Here is a 27800-nt window from a genome sequence, read left to right on the forward strand (position 1 = left end):
ATGGACATTTCTACAATGGAGAGAACTGTGTTATAGCCCTGGTCCAAGGACATTACCATCTAATGCCCATAGACTACGGTGTGGGTGTGGAAGGTTCCAAAGAGAAGGAACACTCAGCAAGTTTGCAGACACCCTGGAACATGGAAGCAAGCAAGCTTTGAAAGGCGCAGCTTTGAAGACACTCCATGAGTCTGCACGGCTTTCAAGCGAACTAGCACTTGAGACCTTGTGTAACAAAATGGACACTGGGGACACAGCTCTAGGACAAAAAGCTACCTCAAGGTCTGGAGAAACTGATAAAGCGTCAGGTAGATGGAGACAGGAACAATCAGCTGTTATTAAGATGAGCACTTTTGGCAGTCAAGAAGGACAGCAGCAACCACAAATAGATCCTGAGCATATCGGAAACACAGCATCAGCACAACTCTTTGGTTCTGGGAAACTGGCCTCACCTGGCGAAGTGGCACAGCAAGTCACAGAGAAGCAATACCCACCGCACCGTCTGAGTCCTTATTCATGCCAACATTCCCTCTCTTTTCCTCAGCACTCATTGCCACAGGGGGTCATGCACAGCAACAAGCCACATCAGAGCCTTGAAGGCCCTCCGTGGCTTTTCCCTGGCCCTTTGCCATCTGTTGCCTCCGAGGACTTATTTTCCTTTCCTATACACGGCCACAGTAGTGGTTATCCTAGAAAAAAGATTTCAAGTCTGAACCCTGCTTATAGCCAATACTCCCAGAAAAGTATCGAACAGTCGGAAGATGCTCACAAAAAAGAGCACAAACCCAAAAAGCCCGGCAAGTACATTTGCCCTTACTGCAGCAGGGCATGTGCCAAACCCAGCGTATTGAAAAAACACATCAGGTCCCATACTGGTGAGCGGCCATATCCATGTATACCTTGTGGTTTCTCTTTCAAGACAAAGAGCAATTTGTACAAGCACAGGAAGTCACATGCCCATGCAATTAAGGCAGGATTAGTCCCTTTCACAGAGTCAGCTGTATCTAAATTGGACCTAGAGGCCGGTTTTATTGATGTAGAAGCAGAAATACATTCAGACGGTGAACAGAGTACAGACACAGATGAGGAGAGTTCTTTGTTTGTGGAGGCTTCTGACAAAATGAGTCCCGGCCCACCCATGCCGCTGGATATCGCCAGCAGAGGTGTCTATCATGGGTCACTGGAAGAATCACTGGGAGGTCCGATGAAGGTGCCGATTTTGATTATCCCCAAAAGCGGGATTCCTTTACCTAATGAAAGCTCTCAGTATATTGGCACTGATATGCTACCAAATCCGTCTTTAAATACTAAAGCTGATGACTCTCACACAGTTAAACAGAAACTTGCACTAAGACTGTCAGAGAAAAAAGGACAAGATTCTGAGCCATCTCTAAACCTTCTGAGCCCGCACAGTAAAGGAAGCACTGACTCTGGTTACTTTTCCCGCTCAGAAAGTGCAGAGCAGCAGATAAGCCCTCCAAACACAAATGCAAAGTCTTATGAAGAAATCATCTTTGGAAAATACTGTCGGCTTAGTCCGAGAAATACACTCAGTGTTACAACCACAAGTCAGGAGCGCGCCACGATGGGTAGGAAGGGCACCATGGACTCATTACCTCACGTTAACACCAGGTTAGATGTCAAGATGTTTGAAGATCCTGTTTCACAGCTGATCCCAAGCAAGGGAGAGATCGACCCCAGTCAGACAAGCATGCTGAAATCCACTAAATTCAACAGCGAGTCAAGACAGTCCCAGACTATTCCATCATCTATCAGGAATGAAGGAAAACTTTATCCGGCCAGTTTCCAAGGCAGCAGCCCAGTTCTCCTAGAAGCTCCTGTTGACTCTTCACCCCTTATTAGAAGCAACTCAATGCCAACTTCTTCAGCAACGAATTTAAGTCTTCCTCCTTCTTTGAGAGGAAGTCACTCATTTGATGAACGGATGACTGGTTCTGATGATGTGTTCTATCCAGGGACTGTAGGAATACCCCCTCAGCGCATGTTAAGAAGACAAGCGGCTTTTGAGCTGCCTTCGGTACAGGAGGGGCACGTGGAAGCAGAACACCATGGCAGGATGTCAAAGAGCATCACGGGTCCATCCTTGAAGGAAAAGAAATTGATTCCTGGGGACAGGGTTGGGTATGACTATGATGTCTGTCGGAAACCCTATAAGAAGTGGGAGGATTCTGAGACACCCAAGCAGAGCTACAGGGATGTTTCCTGCATCAGCCCCTTGAAACACGGCGGAGAGTATTTCATGGATCCCTCGGTGCCATTGCAGGGAGTGCCAACCATGTTTGGAACTACTTGTGAAAATCGAAAACGCCGGAAAGAGAAGAGTGTAGGGGACGAGGAGGACACCCCGATGATCTGCAGTAGCGTCGTCAGCACGCCCCTGGGCATCGCGACTTCAGATTTCGAGCCCAAATTGCAGATGCAGGAAGGAGCCAGGAGTGGATTCGGCCTGGCTGGACAGGAAAACCCTTCTCATGGTCACTCGGAGCGCTTTGACCCGTGTCGACCCCCGCTGCAATCTGGAAGTCCATCGCTTGGGTCAGAGGAGTCACCCGCAGCTGCTGATTCAGACAAGCCGTCAGACGGAGGGGGCAGGAAGCCTCCCGGCAATGTGATCTCTGTGATTCAGCACACGAACTCGCTGAGCCGCCCCAATTCATTTGAGAGGTCCGAGTCCGCTGAACTCGCCGCTAGCGCCCAGGAGAAAGCCTCGTCACCTTCCGAGACCTGTGACAGTGAGATCTCAGAAGCCCCGGTGAGCCCAGAGTGGGCTCCGCCCGGGGAGACCACGGAAGGCGGGGGGAAGCCATCCCCTTCGCAGCAGGTCGCGCAGCCGCCCTACCACGCGCAGCCCCGCCTCGTGCGTCAGCACAACATCCAGGTCCCCGAGATCCGCGTGACCGAGGAGCCTGACAAGCCAGAGAAGGAGAAGGAGGCCCAGAGTAAAGAGGCAGAAAAGCCGGTGGAGGAATTTCAGTGGCCCCAGAGAAGTGAGACCCTCTCCCAGCTCCCGGCCGAGAAGCTGCCGCCCAAAAAGAAGCGTTTGCGGCTCGCGGACATGGAGCACTCCTCCGGGGAATCCAGCTTTGAATCCACAGGCACCGGCCTCTCCCGCAGCCCCAGTCAGGAAAGTAACTTGTCGCACAGCTCCAGTTTCTCCATGTCTTTCGAAAGAGAAGAAACCATGAAGCTTGCGGCACCTCCCAAGCCGGATGAGTTTGGGAAGCACTCAGAGTTTTTGACGGTCCCTGCTGGTTCGTACTCGTTATCCGTCCCCGGCCACCACCACCAAAAGGAGATGCGACGCTGCTCGTCCGAGCAGATGCCTTGTCCCCACCCAACGGAAGTCCCAGAAATTCGGAGCAAATCATTCGATTATGGGAATCTGTCCCATGCTCCGGTGGCAGGGGCGTCGGCATCCGCGTTGTCCCCATCCCGGGAGAGAAAGAAATGCTTTCTGGTGCGGCAGGCTTCCTTCAGTGGCTCTCCCGAGATCGCCCAGGGGGAGGCCGCCGCGGATCTGAGCGTAAAGCAGGAACAGCTAGAACATCTGCACGGCAGCCTCAGGGCCACGTGGCACCACGCCCCGTGCTCTGTGCTTCCTGCCCTTCAGGCAGAGGACCCAGGGAAGCAGGTGGTGGGTCCTTGTGCCCAGCTGAGCTCAGGACCACTCCACCTGGCCCAGCAACAGATCATGCACCTGGATAGTCAGGAGTCTCTGAGAAATCCCTTCATACAACCGACATCCTATATTCCAAGCAAGCACTTGACTGAACAGCCACATTTATTTCCACATCAAGAGACTCTTCCGTTCTCTCCAATCCAGAACACCTTGTTTCAGTTCCAATATCCTACCGTCTGTATGGTTCATTTCCCAGCTCAGCAGCCCCCCTGGTGGCAGGCACACTTCCCCCATCCCCTGGCTCCGCACGCTCCAAAGAGCTATGGAAAGCCTTCTTTCCAGGCAGAAGTTCACCCCAGCTACCCCTTGGAGCCCGTGGCGGAGCACACTGGAAAGAAATCCGCTGATTATGCGCACACGAAAGAGCAAACCTACCCGGGTTATTCAGGAACATCAGGGCTACACTCCAAGAACCTTCTTCCAAAGTTTCCGTCAGGGGAGAGCACCAAGTCAACAGATACTCCCTCCGAGCAGGTTCTTCAAGAAGAGTTCACCTCAGCAAACGCTGGGCCTTTACAGTCCTTACCAGGAACAGTGGTTCCTGTTAGGATCCAGACCCACGTACCGTCCTATGGGAGTGTCATGTACACAAGCATTTCTCAGATGCTTGGGCAGAACAGCCCTGCCATTGTCATATGCAAAGTCGACGAGAATGTGACCCAAAGAACACTGGTAACCAACCCGGCCATGCAAGGGATAGGATTTAACATTGCCCAGGTGTTGGGGCAGCACGCAGGCTTGGAAAAGTGCCCCATCTGGAAAGTACCTCAGACCATACCCCTTGGCTTGGAATCCTCGATCCCCTTATGTTTACCTTCCACCTCTGACAGCGTCGCCACCCTGGGAGGCAGCAAGCGGATGCTTTCTCCAGCCAGCAGCTTGGAACTCTTCATGGAAACAAAGCAGCAGAAAAGGGTCAAGGAAGAAAAGATGTATGGACAGATCGTGGAGGAGCTCAGCGCCGTGGAGCTGACCAACTCAGACATCAAAAAGGATCTCTCCCGCCCACAGAAGCCCCAGCTGGTTCGACAGGGCTGTGCTTCTGAGCCAAAGGATGGCTTGCCATCAGCGTCATCGTCCTTCTCCTCGCTGTCCCCCTCCTCATCTCAAGACCACCCGTCCGCCAGCGTGCCCTTGAGGGAGCCCTTCCCTCCAAGCTCCAGGGCACCCGCTCTGGGGCAGAAGTCCAGTGGGCCTTCTGAAAGCAAAGAGTCCTCAGATGAGTTAGACATTGATGAGACGGCGTCTGATATGAGCATGAGCCCGCAGACTTCCTCATTGCCACCCGGGGACAGTCAGCTGGAAGAGCAAGGGAAGGGCCAGAAGCTGCCTGCCGGCGTGCTGGTCCCCAGAGCGTCCGACCCAAGCGGGAAAGTGGCAAATTCGACTCTTCTTTTCACGGACGTGGTAGATTTCCAGCAGATTCTGCAGTTCCCCAGTCTGCGGACAACAACGACTGTGAGTTGGTGCTTCTTGAATTATACAAAACCCAATTACGTGCAACAGGCCACCTTCAAATCCTCGGTATATGCTTCATGGTGCATTAGTTCCTGTAACCCAAACCCATCAGGATTGAACACCAAGACCACGCTGGCTCTTCTGAGGTCCAAGCAAAAAATCACCGCAGAAATTTATACCCTGGCCGCTATGCACAGGCCTGGAGCCGGCAAGCTTACGTCATCAAGTGCTTGGAAGCAGTTTGCTCAGGTAACAAATATTGTTTCTGAAAGCACTCTGTGTTGTGGATTTGACTGCTGAGCAGAATACGTAGTGAAGGACGTACGGAAAAAAACATAAAGTAAAATGAAGACCAGAGCTGGGGAGGGGGTCCTCTGCAAACGGGCCTTACCCACTGACCCTGAACTTAGTTATGAGGGGTCAGTACCAGTCAGTACTTAGGAAAGTACCAAGCACAAAGTATCTCCTCAGCCGGGTGCAGTGAAATTCCACCGCAGGGGCTAATTCCTTGGAGTTCCTCTCCGTTCCAACCTGTGTTAGTGACCTAGCAGACCAACTTTCCTTTGATGTGAGGACTTCAGGAAATTGTGAAATGAGGACATAGAACAGGGAGTGGACACAGGAGAGGAAAGATCAGGAAGGAGGCTGCAGGGTGTTAGAACTGAACTTTGTGAACTTCTGAGGGAGGGGTTGTTCCCATTGGCTATTGTTTTACTAAAATTTATTTTTAATATAGTTCTCTCAAAACTCATTTTTCCAAGGGATTAGCAGGTTCGTTCCTACATGAACAATTATTGCCTTACATGTAGGATTATAAAAATATTAATAAGGGCCACTTTGGAATTTATGCTAAATTAATAAAGAAGTACATGGAGGTCTTAAACAAAAATATATAATAAATAAAATATAAAATATATTTACTCACTTCAGTTACCATTCTCTTTAATAATTTTTGAGAATATTTTCTAAACGCATAGAGATTGCTTGAATTGCTACTTCCAAAAACAGAACATGTTTTTAACATTGTTATTAGTGTTGTACAGTGTACATGCTAGTGGGGTCTTGTTGGTTTTTTTTTTAACAGAATGTTGAATTTATTCTGTAGAAACTGTCATCTTTTCTGATTTTATCCCTGTTGTCCCTTATTTTATGTAGCCAGCCTATGGCCTTTTAGCATGGAGTTTAGGCTGATTTTCAGAGATCATGGAAGAGTGGGATGTGTGCGCTTCCTCTGTGTCTTAGGGAATGCATACGAAATGATTCTCTCTTTTTGGCCTACAGATGAAACCTGATGCGACCTTTTTATTTGGCAGCAAGCTAGAAAGGAAACTAATGGGAAATATCTTAAAGGAAAGAGGGAAAGGAGATATTCATGGAGATAAGGATATTGGATCCAAGCAAGCTGAGCCGATTCGAATTAAAATCTTTGAAGGAGGGTAAGGAAACACATGTGCAAATGTAAAGTATTCCATTAAATTCAGCATAAATGGTCCTGAGTGTCTGCATGGAAAAGTCGTATCTCCTCTGGTCTGAAGCATAAAGCAAATTCCTTTTTCTATACACATTTCTGAAGTCTGTCTGGTAATAGATAATGAGCTCGTGCCCTTGCTTTCATGACTTGCTTTTAATGAAAATGTCCCTATTGTATATGGTTCGAACTTCTGCCTTAAATTTTCATACCTCTAATTCCATATGAAATCGACTAAATTGCTGGACTCTTGATATTGTCTAAGTTTGTTCATTCTTTGGTATTACTTTGATAGGCATTTGTTGTGTTAGTAATGGACATATTTTTATTCTTTGCTTACAAAAATGCAGTCATGCACACTCATGTATAAACCTAGAAACTAGTTTTATTTTATTGTTTTTATTATTACGTAAAGTCCAGACCTTATTGGGATTTCACCAGTTCCTTTAATACCCTCTTTCTGTTCTAGTATCCAAGCCAGGGCACCACTTCGCATTTAGTTGTCATGTTTCCCCAAACTTCTCTGGTCTGTGACAGTTTCTCTGTCTTTAGGAATTTCTTTTTAAGTGTTGAATTCTGAGTTGCAGAAACTCAAGTAATAAGGTTCAATGATTTTGTTGTCTATCTAGTTAAGAAACACTGCATGTATGTGTAATGTCCAGTTTTAGATTTTGATAGAAAGGTATCTTAAATCTAGTCACAGGGGAGAAAAAGCCCAGACTTCTGCTTTAAAATTTAAAAATTTTAAAGGACGTTAACCACATTTGGGGATGGTGATGTGTCTACCTTATCTTTGCAACAGATCTACAATCTACATATTTCCATGAGCATGATTTTATTCTAATTATATTTGGAGAACAAAATAATGTTATCTGTTTGACTCTAAAATGTTGAGTGGTTGGTGATATGAAGTATCAGTTTCTCACATAGATTTACCAGTTTGGAGATGGTTTATCAAAGTTGGTTCCCTGGTAAGGTTGACCCCCTTGGATGAATGCCTAGTATTGTCACCACTCAAGCCACAGCTGTTTGTAGTCATGAAGCTTGTCTCAGTATTTTTTCACATTCCTCATCTTTTAATACAAACAAGAGAAATAGAGATTTTATCTTTATAGAGACTGAGTGATCCCTGTGACTGAATCAACGCTTACATTCATCAGTCTTCTTCATAACAGCGCACTTGTACTAGATTAGCGAGACTTTCACAGTGACTGTATGATTTGGGGAGCCCATCTCCACTAACGAAGGACACAAATGAAAAAGCATATGTGAACATTTTATTGCTGTGTTTTGATGATCCAAAAGGATTGGGCCATATTTAATTTTCTCCTCATTTCATTGTCCAACGTTATGGGCTATGTCCCAATCATTCTTTTTTTTTTTTTTTTTTAAACATCTTCATTGCAGTATAATTGCTTTACAATGCTGTGTTAGTTTCTGCTTTATAACAAAGTGAATCAGGTATACATATACATATATCCCCATATCTCCTCCCTCTTGCGTCTCCCTCCCTCCCACCCTCCCTATCCCACCCCTCTAGGTGGTCACAAAGCACCCGAGCTGATCTCCCTGTGCTATGCGGCTGCTTCCCACAAGCTATCTATTTTACATCTGGTAGTATATATAAGTCCTCAAGTCCATTCTCTACGTCTGCATCTTTATTCCTGCCCTGCCCCTAGGTTCTTCAGGACTATATACATATATATATATATATATTTTTTTTTTTTTTTTTTAGATTCCATATATATGTGTTAGCTTACGGTATTTGTTTTTCTGTTTCTGACTTACTTCACTCTGTATGACAGACTCTACGTCCATTCACCTCACTACAAATAACTCAGTTTCGTTTCGTTTTATGGCTGAGTAATATTCCATTGTATATATGTGACACATCTTCTTTATCCATTAATCTGTCGATGGACACTTAGGTTGCTTCCATGTCCTGGCTATTGTAAATAGAGCTACAGTGAACATCGTGGTACATGACTGTTTTTGAATTATGGTTTTCTCAGGGTATATGCCCAGTAGTGGGATTGCTGGGTCGTATGGTACTTCTATTTTTAGTTTTTTAAGGAACCTCCATACTTTTCTTCATAGTGGCTGTATCAATTTACATTCCCACCAACAGTGCAAGAGGGTTCCCTTTTCTCCACACCCTCTCCAGCATTTATTGTTTGTAGATTTCTTGATGATGGCCATTCTGACTGGTGTGAGGTGATACCTCATGGTAGTTTTGATTTGCCTTTCTCTGATAATTAGTGATGTTGAGCATCCTTTCATGTGTTTGTTGGCAATCTGTATATCTTCTTTGGAGAAATGTCTATTTAGGTCTTCTGCCCATTTTGGGATTGCATTGTTTGTTTTTTTGATATTGAGCTGCATGAGCTGCTTGTAAATTTTGGAGATTAATCCTTTGTCAGCTGCTTCATTTGCAAATATCTTCTCCCATTCTGAGGGTTGTCTTTTCATCTTGTTTATGGTTTCCACTGCTGTGCAAAAGCTTTGAAGTTTCATTAGGTCCCATTTGTTTATTTTTGTTTTTATTTCCATTTATCTAGGAGGTGGGTCAAAAAGGATCTTACTGTGATTTATGTCATAGAGTGTTCTGCCTATGTTTTCCTCTAAGAGTTTTATAGTGTCTGGGCTTACATTTAGGTCTTTAATCCATTTTGAGTTTATTTTTGTGTATGGTGTTAGGGAGTGTTCTAATTTCACTCTTTTCCATGTAGCTGTCCAGTTTTCCCAGCACCACTTATGGAAGAGGCTGTCTTTTCTCCATTATATAGTCTTCCCTCCTTTATCAAAAATAAAGTGACCATATGTGTGTGGGTTTATCTCTGGGCTTTCTATCCTGTTCCATTGATCTATATTTCTGTTTTTGTGCCAGTACCATGCTGTCTTGATTACTGTAGCTTTGTAGAATAGTCTGAAGTCTGGGAGCCTGATTCCTCCAGCTCCATTTTTCTTCCTCAAGATTGGTTTGGCTATTCGGAGTCTTTTGTGTTTCCACAGAAATTGTGACATATTTTGTTCTACTTCTGTGAAAAATGCCATTGGTAGTTTGATAGGGATTGCATTGAATCTGTAGATTGCTTTGGGTAGTATAGTCATTTTCACAATGTTGATTCTTCCAGTCCAAGAACATGGTATATCTCTCCATCCGTTTGTATTATCTTTAATTTCTTTCATTAGTGTCATATAGTTTTCTGCATACAGGTCTTTTGTCTCCTTAGTCAGGTTTATTCCTAGGTATTTTATTCTTTTTGTTGCAATGGTAAATGGGGTTTTTCCTTAATTTCTCTTTCAGATTTTTCATCATTAGTGTATAGGAATTCAAGAGATTTCTGTGCATTAATTTTGTATCCTGCTACTTTACCAAATTCATTGATTAGCTCTAGTAGTTTTCTGGTAGCATCTTTAGGATTCTCTATGTATAGTATCATGTCATCTGCAAACAGTGGCACCTTTACTTCTTCTTTTCTGATTTGGATTCCTTTTATTTCTTTTTCTTCTCTGATTGCTGTGGCTAAAACTTCCAAAACTATGTTGAATAATAGTGGTGAGAGTGGGCAACCTTGTCTTGTTCCTGATCTTAGTGGAAATGCTTTCAGTTTTTCACCATTGAGAATGATGTTGGCTGTGGGTTTGTCATGTATGGCCTTTATTTTGTTGAGGTAAGTTCCCTCTATGCCTACTTTCTAGAGGGTTTTTATCATAAATGGGTGTTGAATTTGTCAAAAGCTTTTTCTGCATCTATTGAGATGATCATATGGTTTTTATCCTTCAATTTGTTAATATGGTGTATCACATTGATTGATTTGCATATATTGAAGAATCCTTGCATTCCTGGAATAAACCCCACTTGATCATGGTGGATGATCCTTTTAATGTGCTGTTGGATTCTGTTTGCTAGTATTTTGTTGAGGATTTTTGCATCTATGTTCATCAGTGATATTGGCCTGTAGTTTTCTTTCTTTGTGACATCTTTGTCTGGTTTTGGTATCAGGGTGATGGTGGCCTCGTAGAATGAGTTTGGGTGTGTTCCTCCCTCTGCTATATTTTGGAAGAGTTTGAGAAGGATAGGTGTTAGCTCTTCTCTAAATGTTTGATAGAATTCACCTGTGAAGCCATCTGGTCCTGGGCTTTTGTTTGTTGGAGGATTTTTAATCACAGTCTCAGTTTCAGTGCTTGTGATTGGTCTGTTTATATTTTCTATTTCTTCCTGGTTCAGTTTCAGGAGGTTGTGCTTTTCTAAGAATTTGTCCTTTTCTTCCAGGTTGTCCATTTTATTGGCATACAGTTGCTTGTAGTAATCTCTCATGATCCTTTGTATTTCTCCAGTGTGAGTTGTTACTTCTCCTTTTTCATTTCTAATTCTATTAATTTGAGTCTTCTCCCTTTTTTTCTTGATGAGTCTGCCTAATGGTTTGTCAATTTTATCTTCTCAAAGAAGCAGCTTTTAGTTTATTGATCTTTGCTATTGTTTCCTTCATTTCTTTTTCATTTATTTCTGATCTAATCTTTATGATTTCTTTCCTTCTGCTAACTTTGGGGGTTTTTTTTTGTTCTTCTTTCTCTAATTGCTTTAGGTGTAAGGTTAGGTTGTTTATTTGAGATCTTTCTTGTTTCTTGAGGTAAGATTGTATTGCTATAAACTTCCCTCTTAGAACTGCTTTTGCTGCCTCCCATAGGTTTTGGGTCATCATGTTTTCATTGTCATTTGTTTCTAGGTATTTTTTCATTTACTCTTTGATTTCTTCAGTGATCTCTTGGTTATTAAGCAGTGTATTGTTTAGCCTCCATGTATTGTATATTTTACAGATTTTTTCCTGTAATTGATATCATTCCTTAATCTGTGATCCATCTTCTGCCTGGTGGTAATCAGCTGTTTATTCCAAGAAGTGTGTTACCACCTCTTATTTTGCCGATTGCAAAGTGATAAGTTCAAAAAAAAAAGTATTACTGACCAAATTTTTAAGTGTATATGTTTCTTATTACTATTTAATTCATAGACTTAGTAATTTAATTAAACATACCTTTTAATTATTTTTTTAAATCCATGAATTCTTTTTTCCTTTTAATTTTTAAATTTTATTTTATTTATTTTTTTATACAGCAGGTTCTTATTAGTCATCAATTTTATACACATCAGTGTATACATGTCAATTCCAGTCGCCCAATTCATCATATCTTTCAATTATTTTTTCAAAATCCATTAATTCTTGTATCAAGTAAATTCATGGGTCTGCAGAACTGTTGAAGGGTAAATATTTTATTTGTGCAGACTTTTCTAATATGGTTATATTTTATACAAAATTCACTCTATTTTCATTCTGGAAGCAAGTTAATCAGCTGAGACATTAAAATAGTGTTATTTGAAGATAATTCATTGTACATTAAGTACAATGATGGGCCTAGGCCACAGTAAGCTTAAAGTACCCTTCCCTGAAGAAAAGTTGCTTTCTATAAAATTATTTGTTTTATTCTATATTCCTTAGGTAATTTCATCCTAAGGTAATTTCATCCTTAGGTAATTTCATGCCCTAAGTTTGGGGCAGAGAATAGTGATATTAAAAGATGAAAGATATTTTGCATCTTTAAGTTCTTTTCTTCTTTATTACAAAAGACAATGTGAGATGAAAGATAAAGTTCAAAATAGTTTTGAAGAAAAAGTTGACTTTGGAAATTCCTTGTCCCTAAGTGGGAAAGATTTAAAGGAGCAGAAAGCATGCAAAACTGACTATTCATATTTCTGATACTAGTCAATTCTCACCTGGATTGGTACTGAACAAAAGATAATCTTAAGATTAAATAGTATCCATAGCAGAGTGGATATTTAAATATGTTGGATGGATTTTCTCTCTTAAATATTCTTCAGTGGATTTGACAAATGAATTTGAACTTGCTTTTATTTCTGATGATAGATTAGCTAGAACAAAATAGAGAAGTTTGCAATGCTCTTAGAATGTAAGCCGAAACAAAACAAAACTGTAAATCTAGTGCCTTTAAGTCAGTCCCCACTGAGTTAAGGCATTTTGTAGGTCACTTTACCTTTTGAAGTTATAAAAAGAGCCCTTCGAAAGGAATATCTTCCCAAGAATGACATTAGACCCATAATTCTAGCCTGAGATTTAAGAGATAATGGTATTCATTGAGTTATTCAGTAGAATGCTGCTATACTGTATGATAGGTCATGTTTCCCTGTATTCTAAACAAAATGTGATGGATGGTGAGCACTAGATAGGTTTCTTCCATTGATAATTACAGTGAATACCTAAGACTTTGCTCATCTAACTGATTTAATTAAACTAGAGGACCTCATTTATCCTTTCAAACTTCTCTATTAAATCCTTCCAGAAACGAATGCAAATTTGATTGAAAAATAGAATGTCTAGTTTTCATTATGTAACAGTACCTTCCAGAAGCCACTTGAAATTGAGACTTCACTTTAGTACAGATTCATGGTCCTTGGGAAGAGCAGATCAAATCTGTAGGCAACAGTTGGTGAGCTCAGCTCAGCCTGTGTAAGCTAGAAATTTCTGACTCTCGTGCCAGGATTGTAAAAATAGAGTAGAAACTTGCAATGAAGAATTCTATAATCAGTCATATTTATTCTAGCAAATTCAGAGGGGTATGCACATCTTAGATGATGGAATATTAGCAAATGATATGTGATGATTTAAATATGCTAGTATAACTTTTTGGATGTTTCTTGGCCAGAGGCAGTGAGGTGCACAGCTCTGCAACTCTTTGAGGCTTATATAAGCCCATTGGACATCTGTACGGAGTCCATATATTTACACTTCATAGAAGAGCCAATTCCGTTTTGAACTCCATGTAGAAAAAAATTCCCTTTTATTTACAATGCCAAATCTGTTCTTTCAGGACTTTACTGCATAGATTTCACAGGCTTTGTAGAAATAAAGTTGAATAATTGTAAAAGTCCCTCCTAAAAATTTGTCTTGCAAATGATTAGCTTTTGGTTTGATGTATAACGTGCAAAAGTATTTGGAAACACACTGTATTTTCCCTTTTTTAACAGGTATAAGTCAAATGAAGATTATGTATATGTCAGAGGACGTGGACGTGGAAAGTACATTTGTGAAGAATGTGGAATTCGCTGTAAGAAACCGAGCATGCTCAAAAAGCATATTCGCACTCATACTGATGTCCGGCCTTATGTATGCAAGTTGTGTAATTTTGCCTTCAAAACAAAAGGTACGGGTCTGATTTTTCTTTCTTTTTTTTTTTTTAGAGGAAAAACACTCTTTTTAATGGCTGCTCCAGATTCTGAATACTATTTTATAACCGTCATCGACAATTAGTTGGTTTTCTTTGTGAAAATGTGACCCCACAAAATGTATTTTCCTCTTCCTGTTAAGTGGTCTGAGGATGTACATGAGACAGTGAGGCTCCTTTTATGACCTAAGTAAGAGCTACAGACTTAGGTCCAGGCTAGTTGTCTCGAAGGAAGTGGCTAAGAATTGCCTGGATAGCTATTACCTCATGTTGGAAATGTTATGTGGTCTAGAAAATCTTTGCACCGGTATTGAAATACTGCAGGGAGATAATCCGTGCCATGGCATTAGAAAAGCAAGGCGGCAGCCGGAAAGAAAACATGTGCCCATGGTCAGTCTCAAGATTATAAATGATGTAGAGACCCGCGGACTCCCCGGTGGGCCCCTCCATCCACACTTGCATTAATTATGCATAGAAATTTGATAGCTTGTATTCTGTGTATTTATCAGCACGGAGACAATTTCTTACTCTCAGGCCATGGCTATTAATCTCATAAAACTAAGACTTGCCTTGAAATGATATTCTCTTTTTTTAAAAAATATCTGTTTTTAGAAGGTAGATTTATATGAAAATATTTTATACTAAAAGGTTGCTTCAATTATATTTCTATCATTTTATAAAATTCTGAAAATGCTTATAAACCCAGTGTTCTCAGAATACAAACAGTAGTGAATTAGAGGTGGATGACTTCTGTAGAAGTATGTTTTACTACTTACTGTAAAGTACTAATGAATCCTCTAGACACACCCTCACTAACCTCACACTAACATTTTCCAATGTTTTAACTTTAGATTTGCATGCCAATTAATCTGCTCCACTACCCATCAAGAAAAATAAATATCAAATAAAATAATCTTTGGTAGAGAAATGTGTACCTATTTTCTCTTATACACAAAATCCTAAATTGTCTTTATTCGTTTGTCAGAAGTAAAAATGTGTAGCCTCTCAACGTATCTGTTTCTTCTTTATTAAAAAGATATTTATATTATAAGTATGCCTCTTTGTAAGCCAGAAAGAGGGGGAGGGAGTGTTCATTTGCATTTCAAAGGAGATAAACATAATGTCCTTTAAATACCATCCACTTTTGCACAATCAAGACCTTTTATGTAGAACTTCACTGAGAGACTCCCTAGGACACAAGAAAATATAAACTTTGGTTTTAGGAAATAATGCAAATCCACCAGTCGTTACAACTGATATTCCCTGGGCATATGAGTTAACTGTAGTTATAGCTGCATGAAACACTGCGTGAAGAAACGTCACATAGCTATTTCTTTTTACCCAAATTAAATTTGGCTTTGAACCATTGTCTTGGAGTTTTAGCAGGAAATAATTTATTCTTGGTCATTACTGGAGTTTCCTTGTCACCCTTCGGGAATGTACAAATGTCTTGGAATCTTAAAAAGAGCAGATCATCCTGGGAAACCCCTCGCCAGCCAGTTTTCACTTCCGGCTGAAGTGCTTGTTGTTATGTTATCTGAGCACAGAATCAGAGCACACTTGTAGGACCGGTACCTCCTCTGTGCCTGTGTCACTTCTCCAGGTGCCCTTTCCTGCCATCCTGCTCCCCTCTCTTTGCTATAATCCTTCATATGTTCAAGGCTTTAATAAGCCAAAGTCAGGGCGGGGTTGTTTCTGAGCCCTATTTCTAACTACAAAACTACCCTGAGGATGAGAGCGCAAAGCCTCACTGCCTACTTGAAACGAGTGGAAAGAAAAATATAGAAGAAGAAACACATACTAAGCTCTAAATAAACTATCTTGACATACCTAACATCTACATATGTCCACATACTCAGATCACTTGCACCCTTATAGAAGCAGATGATTTCCATTAATTTATAGATATATTTAATTAATTTACAGATTTTAGAATTCTTGATCATGTATCTATAAAAATTGTTTAGATCTTTAGAAAAATTGTAGATATAGTTTTTTTGATAAAAAAGAGCAATAAGGGCCAGGACATATTTCTATGTTTGGAGTTATCAAAATACCACATAAAATTTGTAGGTATATAAGCAATAAGCCAAATGTTAAGTAAAAAATAAAATAATATAAATAAAATAATAAACAACAGTGCCCCAGTTTAGAGTTGTGGCTCATATATTACATTAATAGTAAGCTAGACACTCTTACAAGGGGAATAAACTATTTCAGCAGGCTGGGTTTCCATCTAGATTCAATGAGCCTACTCTTAAAAATAAAGCATTTGCTGCTGTGTTACTAAAGCAGCGTCAGAGCGCAAAGATAATAATATGGCCCTTACAGCTGAATTACTTCCTGGATCTCTTTCGATAAGTTATATATATGACATGGAATAATATATATATAATTTCATAGATCCTAAATCAGAGGTGGTTGGATCAGTGTTTTCATAATTTCTCACATTCCATATAGCAATTATATAAATCTATAGAAACACACATATGTACTTAGGTACACGTATAACTGTATAGCCAGCTCTTCATATCTGTGAATGCTGAACCTGTGGATATGGAGGGCCAATTGTACTACACCATTTTACATAAGGGACAATTGTGTATGTCTTATCATCATCATAATACATATTTGACATAAAATTCTTTCTTTTTTCGTAGAACAGTGGGAGTTTCAAGATAAATAAGAAAGGAATTTTGCTGCTCCAGAACTTTAGAAGCTGCTGTCATAAACTTTGCTGATATATGCCAGATGGATAGATGCTAAATACTGAGACTAATGCTTCCTATAAGTAGTTAGCTAAGTATTTGTGTGGATCTTTGCATTCATTTACAGGATTGGCCCCAACATTAGTTTGCATATATTTTTTCTTCTGACAAGTGAGGATCCTGTGAGTTTAATCTATATCTGATCAATGCCAGAAGGTCTGGGGTCTGGTGGATATGTTGATGACAGTATTTCATTGTGAAGTTGCTCAGAGAGGTGTGACCCAGCTTGTGCCATCCTGGTTATATGGAATCCAAGGAGGTGGGCCCAACTGGGCCAAAGATATTAGATCCCTTCTCAGCCAGGAAAGCCTGGGATTCCCAGTTGTACTTGAGCCTACTCTTGAAAAGCTGTGACCCTAGACTTCGACAAGTCTTCTAGAATGCAGAAAGCCTGAGATTGGGCTGAAGCTGTCTGGGGTTAATATCTTCAGAAGCCAAATTGTTCCTCTTAAGTTTGAGACAAGGGGTAGGGGCGAGAAACAAATCTTTATTATCTCAAGTCAGTTCATTTCACACTGAATTTTGCAGCAATCATCACATTTTGGTAACCAATTCATTGCTCTTTTTTTGGCTGTATTTTCCAGGAAACCTAACGAAGCATATGAAATCTAAAGCACACATGAAGAAATGCCTGGAGTTGGGGGTCTCAATGACATCAGTGGATGATACCGAAACCGAGGAAGCAGGTATTTCATACTTTAGTTGACTGAACTCTTTACTGTGCGTGCTGGAGCTTTGTGGCCAAGGTGGTAAAATAAATTTAGGTATTTAAAAAAGATACTGATCACATTTCATTTTACTAAATACTAAATATAGAAAAGAAGTCTGACACATTGAATTGGTTGAAACTTACTGAGAAGAAATGCATTTCAGTTCTGGCTGAGGAGGTTGAAAGGCCTTACTATGGAAATACTTCTATCTGGAACCATAAAGGAGATCTAATTGCACCTAAGTTGTGATGGTGATTTAAAGTTTATGAAACTTTTTGGGAAACTTGAAAAGCATTTTGTCTTATTTTTCCTATTAAGAGGAAATCTAGTAGTAAAAATAATCCATCACTAACCTCAGTAGAAAACCTGAGGGTCAGCTGGGCCTCGTGAGGTCTTATACCTGTAGAGACAAGTCTTGCTTCTCTTTTTCCTCTAATACCATCATTAACAACATTGCATACCCATTTATTGAGGGTTTTCTATGAGTGGTATGATGCCTGAGTTATAAGGTCCTACTATGGAGTCCGTATTACAGGGTGGAGATGAAACCAGATAGGTACATAAAAAAAAAAAAAAAGAACCAATCTAGAGTCACAGAGGTATGTGCCCATGTGTGTTATAGGAATTCAGAGATAAGACTGTCTCTAAGGGCTGGAGGGTTGAGGAAAGCTTTTGGAAAGAGATGGGGCCTAAATTAGCTCCTAACCTTCGTATTTGGATCTTGATCTTCATTCTCTTTGTTCAATTGCTTCAGAAACGATGGAAGATTTGCACAAAGCGGCTGAGAAGCATAGCATGTCCAGCATTTCAACTGATCATCAGTTCTCAGATGCTGAAGAATCGGATGGTGAGGATGGAGATGATAATGATGATGATGATGAAGATGATGATGACTTTGATGACCAAGGAGATTTGACACCAAAAACAAGATCAAGAAGCACCAGTCCCCAGCCTCCTAGATTCTCCTCCTTACCTGTGAATGTTGGCGCCGTGCCCCATGGGGTTCCTTCTGATAGCTCCCTGGGGCATTCTTCATTGATCAGTTATTTGGTTACTTTGCCAAGTATTCAGGTTACTCAGCTTATGACACCAAGTGACTCATGTGAAGATACTCCAATGACAGAATACCAGAGATTATTCCAGAGCAAAAGTACAGACTCGGAACCAGACAAAGACAGGTTAGACATCCCTAGTTGTATGGATGAAGAATGCATGCTGTCTTCAGAGCCGAGTTCCTCCCCAAGGGACTTCTCACCCTCCAGCCACCATTCCTCACCAGGATATGATTCTTCACCCTGTCGAGATAATTCACCAAAGAGGTATCTGATACCCAAAGGAGATTTGTCGCCCAGAAGACATTTATCACCTAGGAGAGATGTATCGCCCATGAGACATCTTTCACCAAGAAAGGAAGCTGCCTTGAGAAGAGAGATATCACAAGGAGATGTTTCACCAAGAAGGCATCTGTCCCCAAGGAGGCCAGTGTCACCTGGGAAAGAGATCACGGCCAGAAGAGACCTCTCTCCCAGAAGAGAGAGAAGATACATGACCACCATAAGAGCACCATCTCCCAGAAGGGCTTTATACCACAACCCACCGTTGTCCATGGGACAGTATTTGCAAGCAGAGCCAATTGTATTGGGGCCTCCTGTAAGTATAATTAGCTTTCTCTTTCTAATATAAAAGTCCAAGCACATTGGAGTCTCTTGATGACACACTAGTGTGAAATGTATTATGACATGGGTCTCTCTCATGGGGAGGAGTAAATTTGGTTACTGAAAATAGAAGGAAGACATTTTTATTGCATGCTATTGTCAGTAACATGTCTGTGGTATTATCCCAAGTGTAGTATTACATCAGAGAAGAGCATTTCCAGCTGGTCACAGGGGCGATCTTTCTAAATGCTTTCTAAACCTAACTCATTATTGACAGGAGTTGAAACCTTTGCATGAGTAGAAAAGGTGAAGTCTTTGGAATAGCATGGCTGCCTAGACAGACATTCTCAGGGACATTTAGGTGTCATTTATGTAACTCTTTGCCAGGTAAGGATTCTGATTCAGGCATTAGCATTGACTTTCAAGCAAAAAAATATTTTAAAATAAACATTACTTTGCCCACAGTGAGTGGACATGTGAAACCAGTGAGGGATCGGAAGAGGGGAGAATGAACCCCTTGGTATGTTTATAAATGAAAGGCATGAACATGTATGCTTTTCTTCCTGGTACCACCACTTCCTGCTACTGAGTGCCCTTGTAAAGTGAGATCTTGAGCCCACAGAGAATGGGGAGCTGGGAAAGCTAAGGGAGAAAGCACCAGAGGCGATTTCTATGGTATGCCCTCATTATGGATTAAGATAACAACAGCAGCAATCATGGATGAAGTTTAGGCAGTGGGCTTATGCAGATCCACAGAAAAGCACCTGCCCTGCCTCATTCCACCAGCGTGGTAGATCTTGATGTCTCTTTCAGCTTGTGTAGGGTTTTAAAAAATGAATGAAGCAGGCACCTAGTGTAGACAGAGGAATGATACCTTTGGAGTTTGGTCGCTTTAAGTGTGCTTTTTGTTTCCTGGGCTCTATTCTTTGCCATTCTCCTTTTGCTCTGGATTTCCATCATGTGGGTCGGCACTGTCCTTCACAGCCAAAGGAAGCACTACCAGCTCCCAGCTCTACCGTCTTATCGTTGCCCTAGTGGTCACCTTCCTCCCTCTCATCACCTTTTCACCACCCTGAATTATATGCTTAGGTTGTCATTTTTGAACTTTAGGAAAACTCCCTGCTGCATTCCACTCCCCTGCCCCCAGCGCCCTCTGTTTACAAGCCCGCCACCAGCTTAGTCTTCATGGTTCAACTACTGCGGAAACATGTGTAGCTATCAGGACTACTTGTAACTATTTGTCAAACAAATAAATTAACAAGCTAAGAAAAAGAGGGACATTTCCACAGGTTTTTTGTGTCTTGGTGGTGCTAAGTAGAAAGCAGGGCTTTTCTGAAGTTCATGCTATTGCAGCATGAATAGAGTGAGAAATCCCTCCGATACCAGGATACCACATCCAGGGTGTAAAATGCTTTTTCTGGTATAGACCCAATGATGCTGATGAAGTGTGTGAGATGAGACTCTCCTGTTCCTGATCAGCTACAGCCACAAAAAATAACTCTTTGGTGCCAACACACTATTGTTATTAAAAAATAATAGCAACTCGCAGCCAACTTGGGCAAAGGAAGTAAAGGAGTAGACTGAAGGACTTCATCTAATTTTTAGATCTATGGCCAGAAGGTTGTTGTTGGAAGGAGATTGGTTTTTATTAGTCATTGACTTTGCACCAGTTTTTTTTTTTAATACCAGTTCACCTGGATACTTAATATTATTGTTGAACTTTACCATTTATGAAGCCCAACTGTTGAGCCTTTGGTCTATTACCCAGTTTAATTCTCTGTAGAGAATTCTTAGCAGGCTGCTTTGTTCATGCGATAGAAAGGAATAGACCTTGGAATCCTCCCTGAGGATCCTCCCCAAGCAGAGACCCTTGGTCTCGAACGCTTCCCGTTTGATGCTTTACCACACCTTTTTGGAGGGGCTGCAGAGGGTTTTCATGTTTCTATGATGTATGGACAAGATTTTCATTGCCAGAGCAAAGAAGAATCAATGATCCTATGAGAAGTACGTCTCCCGATTGCTGTAGTAGATGAGTGCTTCCCCCTATTATTTTGGAATAACCCTAAAAATAATTCTTTTTGATGGAAATTCTATTAGCAATACCTTGTTGTTTAACATTGACCAAGGGCTCACAGGGCAGTGACCGTGGCATGAAAGGACCCTGTAGTCCAGTGTGGCATGCTCATTACCTGGTTCAGTCTGGAGTGGTAGGTCCCAGGGAGCAGGTTTGGAGGAGGTGATATGCAGTCACTGAGATTCTAGTATCCTGCTGTTTCCTCCCTAATGCCCTCCGGTTAGTGTTAATTTTAAGACAGATGATAGATAGGTAGATATATGATAGATAGAAAGGTAGGTAGATAAACAATAGAATGGGAAAGAGAGAGAGGGAGGAAGGAAGAGAGGAAGAGAGAAAAGAGTTTTTTATTCATTCAGTAAATATTTTTTGAGGGTTTATCATATGTGGCTCAAGGATGATGATGAAAAAATTGTACAGTTTCTGGCCTCATCTTTTTTAAACAAAAAGTTTTCCTTTTCCATTTTTAAAGTTTTGGTAGATAGATAGCAAGGAGACAAAGAAAGTGTGTCCTGGTCCTCGGTACAGTGTCCGTGAACATTGTCTAGTAAAAGTGTCGTCCTACAGTTCCATCCCTTTTGCTCTCTGTGTGATCTTGAACAAGTCAATTAACCTCTTGGCCACAGTTTCTTAATCTGTTTGTGGCAGTCAGGGGGCTGGGCCAAGCAGATTTCTGTCCTTGAAAGAACTTGCCATTCAGCTCTAAGGAATGCAGTGAGCTGACAGCCTCCAGCTGTTCATACCTTCAGGCTAGGCCTCCATTTTCAAGCCAAGGTCACATTCTCCCCTGCAGCCCCCAGTCAATGGCTGAGCCTGGATCAGCCCCAGCTGACCACCTGCTTCCTCTTCCCATTACCTTCCCATACATGAACTCCCCGCTCCCCCATCACCACCCCCAGCTGAACCTCTTGCACCCCTACCTCCTTCTGAGCCTTTGCTTCCAGAGGACCTAGTGACACTGTTGAAAAGATGAGTGGGGTAAATATCTGGTACATGGGGTATATGTATAGATATACACACACATATGCATGCACTTAACACAACCCACACATGCATTCATTATTCATCTTTCCGTATCGAGATTTTTAAGTAAGATGGGAGTGTGTTCACGATATTACAATGATAAGGTCCAAGTTATGAGAATAGTGTTGCAAATGGAGTAAAAATTAGAGTAGAAAAATCTTCTTGAGAGTTTATTTGGAGGGTGAAGAAAGGGTCAATTCAAGGACAGAGGATATGTGGAAAAGGCTGGCAGTATTTGGAGCCATGGAAGTGGTTACATGATAGGAATTGTACTTGTGCACTTGCTTCTGTGACTATAGTCATTTAATTTCTGGTCAGTAAAGGTCTGACTATAACACTTTTACTCTTAACACAAAATTCTGTTGGCTATTGAACATATTGAATACCTCCTATTTTTAGAGGACAGTTCACCACTCCCTTTGTTAGACTTGACTCAGAGATCTCATGAAATGGGACAGCTGTGTCTCTGGCTGCCTCACAGACCCCCATTCTGATTAGGTGTATGCAGTGGACATCACAGAATAGCAATCAAAAGCAAAATGGAAAAATAGCCAAGCTACATTTTGTTTTAAACTTTGCATCTGTGATAATCGTGATTAAAAGAAGATTCATTTGGTTAGCTTCAAAGGTCATTATTGTAGGCATTATGTTCTTCCACCTTACGTGGTGATGGATGAAGGAAACATGCCTTTTTTCTAAACCAGAGCAAGTACAAGAGGCATTTTTTTTTTTTGGTAGCATTTAAATGATTCTTTCTCATACCATAAAATTCTCCCCTTACCTAGCTTATGAGATGCTTGTGGTTATAGGGTTGATGATTACATGATTTCTCCTGCACTTTCAGCACAGGTCATTTGTTTTTGGCTTGAATAAGGTGAAGCCCAGAACAGGGTAAGGGCCAAGCCTGGTACAGAGTAGCAGAGACGATGCATAACTTATCGTTCTTGAGCTGGTCTCACGATCCAAATAGAACTGGATGAATCATTAATGGTATAGAGCATACCTTGAATTTTAGAACTGAAACATCCTTGAAATGAGTTAGAACATTTTTTGGTCCCTCCTGATTACTACCGTATTTGCCACATTTGTATCTCTCTGATTTTAAGTTCTCAAAAAACATAAAAATAAAAATACAGTGAGTCTCTTTTAGATGACGGTTCATTAAAAGAATGAATCTCAGTAACTGAAACCTCATCATCTCGTCAAAACCTGATAATCTCACGGTATAAGTTGGGTTTTGCTACAGAAACAATTATACAAAATAAGTTCTCCATTTTCAGGACTGGGACCATAACATCTGGAATACTGGCCCCCAATTTTAAGTATCTTAATCCATTAATTGCCAAGAAGATATTTAAGTGGAAATAGTAGTATAAACAGAAGAATTAAAACACAGTCATCTTTGGTTCCCAGCTGTGTAGTTGAATGCAAGTTGTAACGATTTGAAATATTTAATATTAACTACTTTGATGCATAGTTTCCATACTAAATCTGGCCTTGAATTAAGATTTGATGGAGAAGCTGTGATCTTCTGCCTCAATGTCTCCTGAGCAGGCATTTATTCCTTTAGACCAATGTCTTGCACATTGGAGTAACCAGTTTGTGTTATCACCACCATTTTGTCATCTGTTCTGTAGAAAACTAAAAAAAAAAAAAAAAAAAGCAGGCTAATTTTCAGGCTTGTCACTCCATTTCTATTCATCAACACTTAAGAAAAATATTAAAAATCTGCCCAGTATGTAAACAGATGGTAATCTTTTAACTTCCTTTTGAATTAAAAAATCTATTATTAGTGTTTTTTGGCTCAGTAAAGTGTTTTTGGTAATTATCCATTATTTTCTTTTCATTCCATCTTATGAACAAAACAGAGCTGGAACATGTCTCTGTACCTAGTGGAAAACACATTGCATGATTTATTACATGGCTGTTTAACAGCAAAGGCAACTTTTCACAGACCCACCGCCTCACTCAAGAATCCTAAAAGATCACTGAGAAATTCTCTTTTGTCTTGAGAAATAAAAAATGGATAAAAAGATTAGGGAGTCGCCACGTGTCTTGAAAGAATGAGTGAGTGAGTGAATGAATGAAACAGCTTGACCTAAGCGTGAAGTGTGATGGGTCCTAAGCGTTGTGCTCTGTTTCCCGATGCAGAATTTAAGAAGAGGATTACCTCAGGTTCCTTACTTCAGTCTCTATGGAGACCAAGAAGGTGCTTATGAACATCCAGGCTCCAGCCTTTTCCCTGAGGGTCCTAATGACTATGTCTTCAGTCATCTTCCACTCCACTCTCAGCAGCAAGTGCGAGCTCCTATCCCCATGGTGCCAGTTGGTGGGATCCAAATGGTTCACTCCATGCCGCCGGCCCTTTCCGGTTTACACCCTCCACCCACATTGCCTCTGCCAATGGAGGGCTCTGAGGAGAAGAGAGGAGCTTCAGGGGACTCCTTCGCCAAGGATCCCTATGTGGTTTCTAAGCAGCACGAGAAGCGATCTCCTCACGCTCTGCAGTCATCTGGTCCACCTAGCACACCCTCCTCTCCTCGGCTACTGATGAAACAGAGCACTTCAGAAGACAGCCTGAATGCAACAGAGCGGGAACAGGAGGAAAACATACAGACTTGCACAAAAGCCATCGCCTCCCTCCGGATTGCCACAGAAGAGGCCGCTCTGCTGGGGGCAGACCAGCCAGCTCGGGGGCAGGCGCCCCATCAGAAACCCTCGGAAAGTGCACATGTTAGCATTAGACACTTTAGTGGACCTGAGCCAGGTCAGCCCTGTACCTCAGCTACCCACCCTGACTTGCATGATGGTGAAAAGGACAATTTTGGTACATCACAGACTGCATTCGCTCACTCCACGTTTTACAGCAAGAGTTGTCTAGATGACAAACAGTCGGGCTTTCAAGGCAGCAAAGAATTACCCTCAAGCACAGAGGAAGGCAAGGAACCTTTGTCGGAAAAGAGTCAACTACATTGATCTAAGATGCATGGAGACTTTCATTTCCACATTTTCCCCTTTGTTTTTGTTTTTCTAGAAATAGAGGTAATCAAGTTTATAGCATGCCTGTCCTAAGTTACAGTAGTTTGCTATTATATATACTTTTGTTATATCAGAAGAATTAGGTAAATTAACAAGTCATCATGAGCCTGACCAAAACAAAATTTGAAATTAACCTATTGGGTCTGGTACTTTTAAAATTGTACAGATGTTTGTGCCTTTTCTTTACTTTGCTTATATTCTTATAAGCATTTTTTAGCAGTAATTTGTACATATTTTAGAATTTGTGTATCTGCTTTGTAATAAATGTAATTTCTTTCCTTTTTTGGACACTTGGATCTAAATGATGTAAAGCAAAACAGCATCAATATATATGTGAGGTTGCACTAAAACATATTTTTATATGATTAAAACTGAACAGCTTTTATGTACAGCTCTGATTCTGTAATACTAATATTTATTTACTTTGTTTCATAAATTGTACATTTTTTCTTAATGTTGTGGATTGCTTTTCTATGTGAAGCATGGGATTTACTGTTGCGTAACTAGAACAAAAATGTATATTGTAAACAAGATATTTAAACTAGAGTATCTTATTCTGCACTTATGCATTAGTTTAAAAAAAAGATAAAGGATGTATCAGTCAGTTCTTAACTCTTGTAAATTTTTTTGTCTCTTGTTTGCTGGATTGACTATAACTTAAGTGCTGATTGTGATTTTAAACTGATAGTACCGTAAAGCATTAAAGTAAACAATGTGCTATTGTGAGTTTTTTCAAAGCTTTATAAATCAGTTATAAATAATATTAAAAGTATTTGGTCTTATGTGAACATGTTGATCTATATACTCATCTAAATATATGGGAAAACATTCCACCCCATGTAAATATGTACAAGTGCATCACTGGTACAATTTTATGTAACTCAGTTGGACACTAGGTTGCCACAGACCTATGCTAGGGTGTCTTTAAAAATTAAAGTGACAAAGCACATGGGACTGTGTTGAGCTTGGTTATCGGCCGGCCCGGTGGCTTGGCAGGCAGTGCTGTGCGCTGCCCATGGAGAAGACCTGGGCTTAGCAATCTCCTTGGTTCTTGCTGCACGAGATGGTGACTGGAACTAAGGCTACTACAGAGGGGTCGCGCTTGGACTGAGGGGTGGGTGTGGAAGTGGGGAAGGGCACGGAGACCTGGTCCCCAGCCCTTCCTGTCAGCCAGTCTGCACGGTAACAGGGTTGGCATCAGCTCTAGGGGAAGCCACTTGACCCTACTGCAGAGGGGAAGAGTGTCACACTCCTGGCTATCTCAGGGGGAACGGGAAAGGACCTTTCCAGGGAAAAGAACTTGTGGGAGGATAATGTCTTTTGTAGATAACATTTAGAATGGGTTTTTGTTAGTGTGGACAGTGGGCAGAGCCTTTGTAGGTTCAGAAGAATGGAAGGAAGGGAAGGGGTACAACACATGCGTGCGCGCACACACACACACACACACACACACACAATCTGGGTTATCTTTGTGCTATATAGTGGATTATAATTCTGTGAAACCAAGTTTGTATATTGAATTACATTAAGGAGTGTTCTTTAAAAAGAGAAATAAATATACGATTACCTGCTTGAGGTGTCTAGTTTTTATGTGTTGTTTTACATTTTAATCTCCCAATTTTGTTGCTGCAGAAATTTTGAGGCTACCAACATACCATCTGTGCTTTTAATTGCTAGGCTCTGCCTATCCCGAGGTGTGCAGAGTATGAACGCTTTTAGCATGTGAGAAGGCAGTCATTGGCTTCCATATGTCATCCGATTAGAACAGAGAGTGGTCAACACAGTGCGAGCTCTAGAAATGGGGTCCTCAGAACCTGGGCATGGGAATGGGTATCTGAGAAGAGTCATGAATAAATCAAATGATCATTTCCCCTTCTGCTTCCCTCCCAGTATGCATACATGTCTGACATTCCCCCAGTGGGGAAACCTCTTTATTTTTGCTGAGGTGACTGAAGGTAAAAACCAACTAAACAAATACACCATAAAATCATAGAAATCGTAGTTCCAGAAATCATAGTTCTTTCATTACAAAAAAGTAGAACCTTTTAATAATGGAAATAGCTCATTAAAGGTCAAACTCTGTCAGTATTTTCATTCCAAAAATCTCAAATTGGTGGGTTTACAACTTACCTATTATGTTTTATGAGCAAGACTGTCTTTTTAAAACTGTGTTTTACAAAGGTGAATTAAAGGCCACCACAGCTAGCCTAATATCTGTCTCTCACAGAGAATAATCCTTGCAACATTTAGTTGCATAGGGTGATTTGTGTGTCTTACTCCTCACTGGGGGGGGGGTGTGTGCACGTGTGTGTGATCCCTGGCCAAATCAAATACTCTTCTTCCTCTGTCTAACTCATTTCATGTATTCACTTGTTCATAAAACAGTTTTTGAATGCCTACTATGAACTGGGTACTATAATTGACATTTAGGATGAATAAGAGAGTATTCCTGCCATCAAGGAGCTCAAATAAAGAGGAGAGATGTATATGTGAGTAAATATATACAGTATGCTGTTAGTGCTAAAATAATGGCGCATTTGGTGTGTTTTGCAATCACAAAGGAGAGAGCAATCACCCTGCTGAGAATGAAAGGAAGCATGGAGCAGGCTTCGCTGCAGAGGTGGCCCTGGAACTGTTACAGATCAGGGTTCTTGGCCTTCTTCATC

General features: G+C 41.0%; 1 protein-coding gene across 1 annotated transcript; it reads left to right on the forward strand.

Annotated features, from left to right (window-relative positions):
- Positions 1-112: 112 nt before the first annotated feature.
- On the forward strand, positions 113-26707 carry HIVEP2 (HIVEP zinc finger 2). Its single transcript, XM_060168073.1, has 6 exons — positions 113-5407; positions 6440-6594; positions 13669-13844; positions 17218-17319; positions 18098-18993; positions 24247-26707. The coding sequence occupies exons 1-6, from the start codon at positions 239-241 to the stop codon at positions 25069-25071; spliced, it is 7323 nt and encodes a 2440-aa protein (XP_060024056.1). The 5' UTR covers positions 113-238; the 3' UTR covers positions 25072-26707.
- The last annotated feature ends 1093 nt before the right edge of the window (positions 26708-27800 follow it).

The sequence above is a fragment of the Lagenorhynchus albirostris genome, chromosome 12 (genome assembly GCF_949774975.1).
Source record: "Lagenorhynchus albirostris chromosome 12, mLagAlb1.1, whole genome shotgun sequence".
NCBI lineage: Eukaryota > Metazoa > Chordata > Mammalia > Artiodactyla > Delphinidae > Lagenorhynchus > Lagenorhynchus albirostris.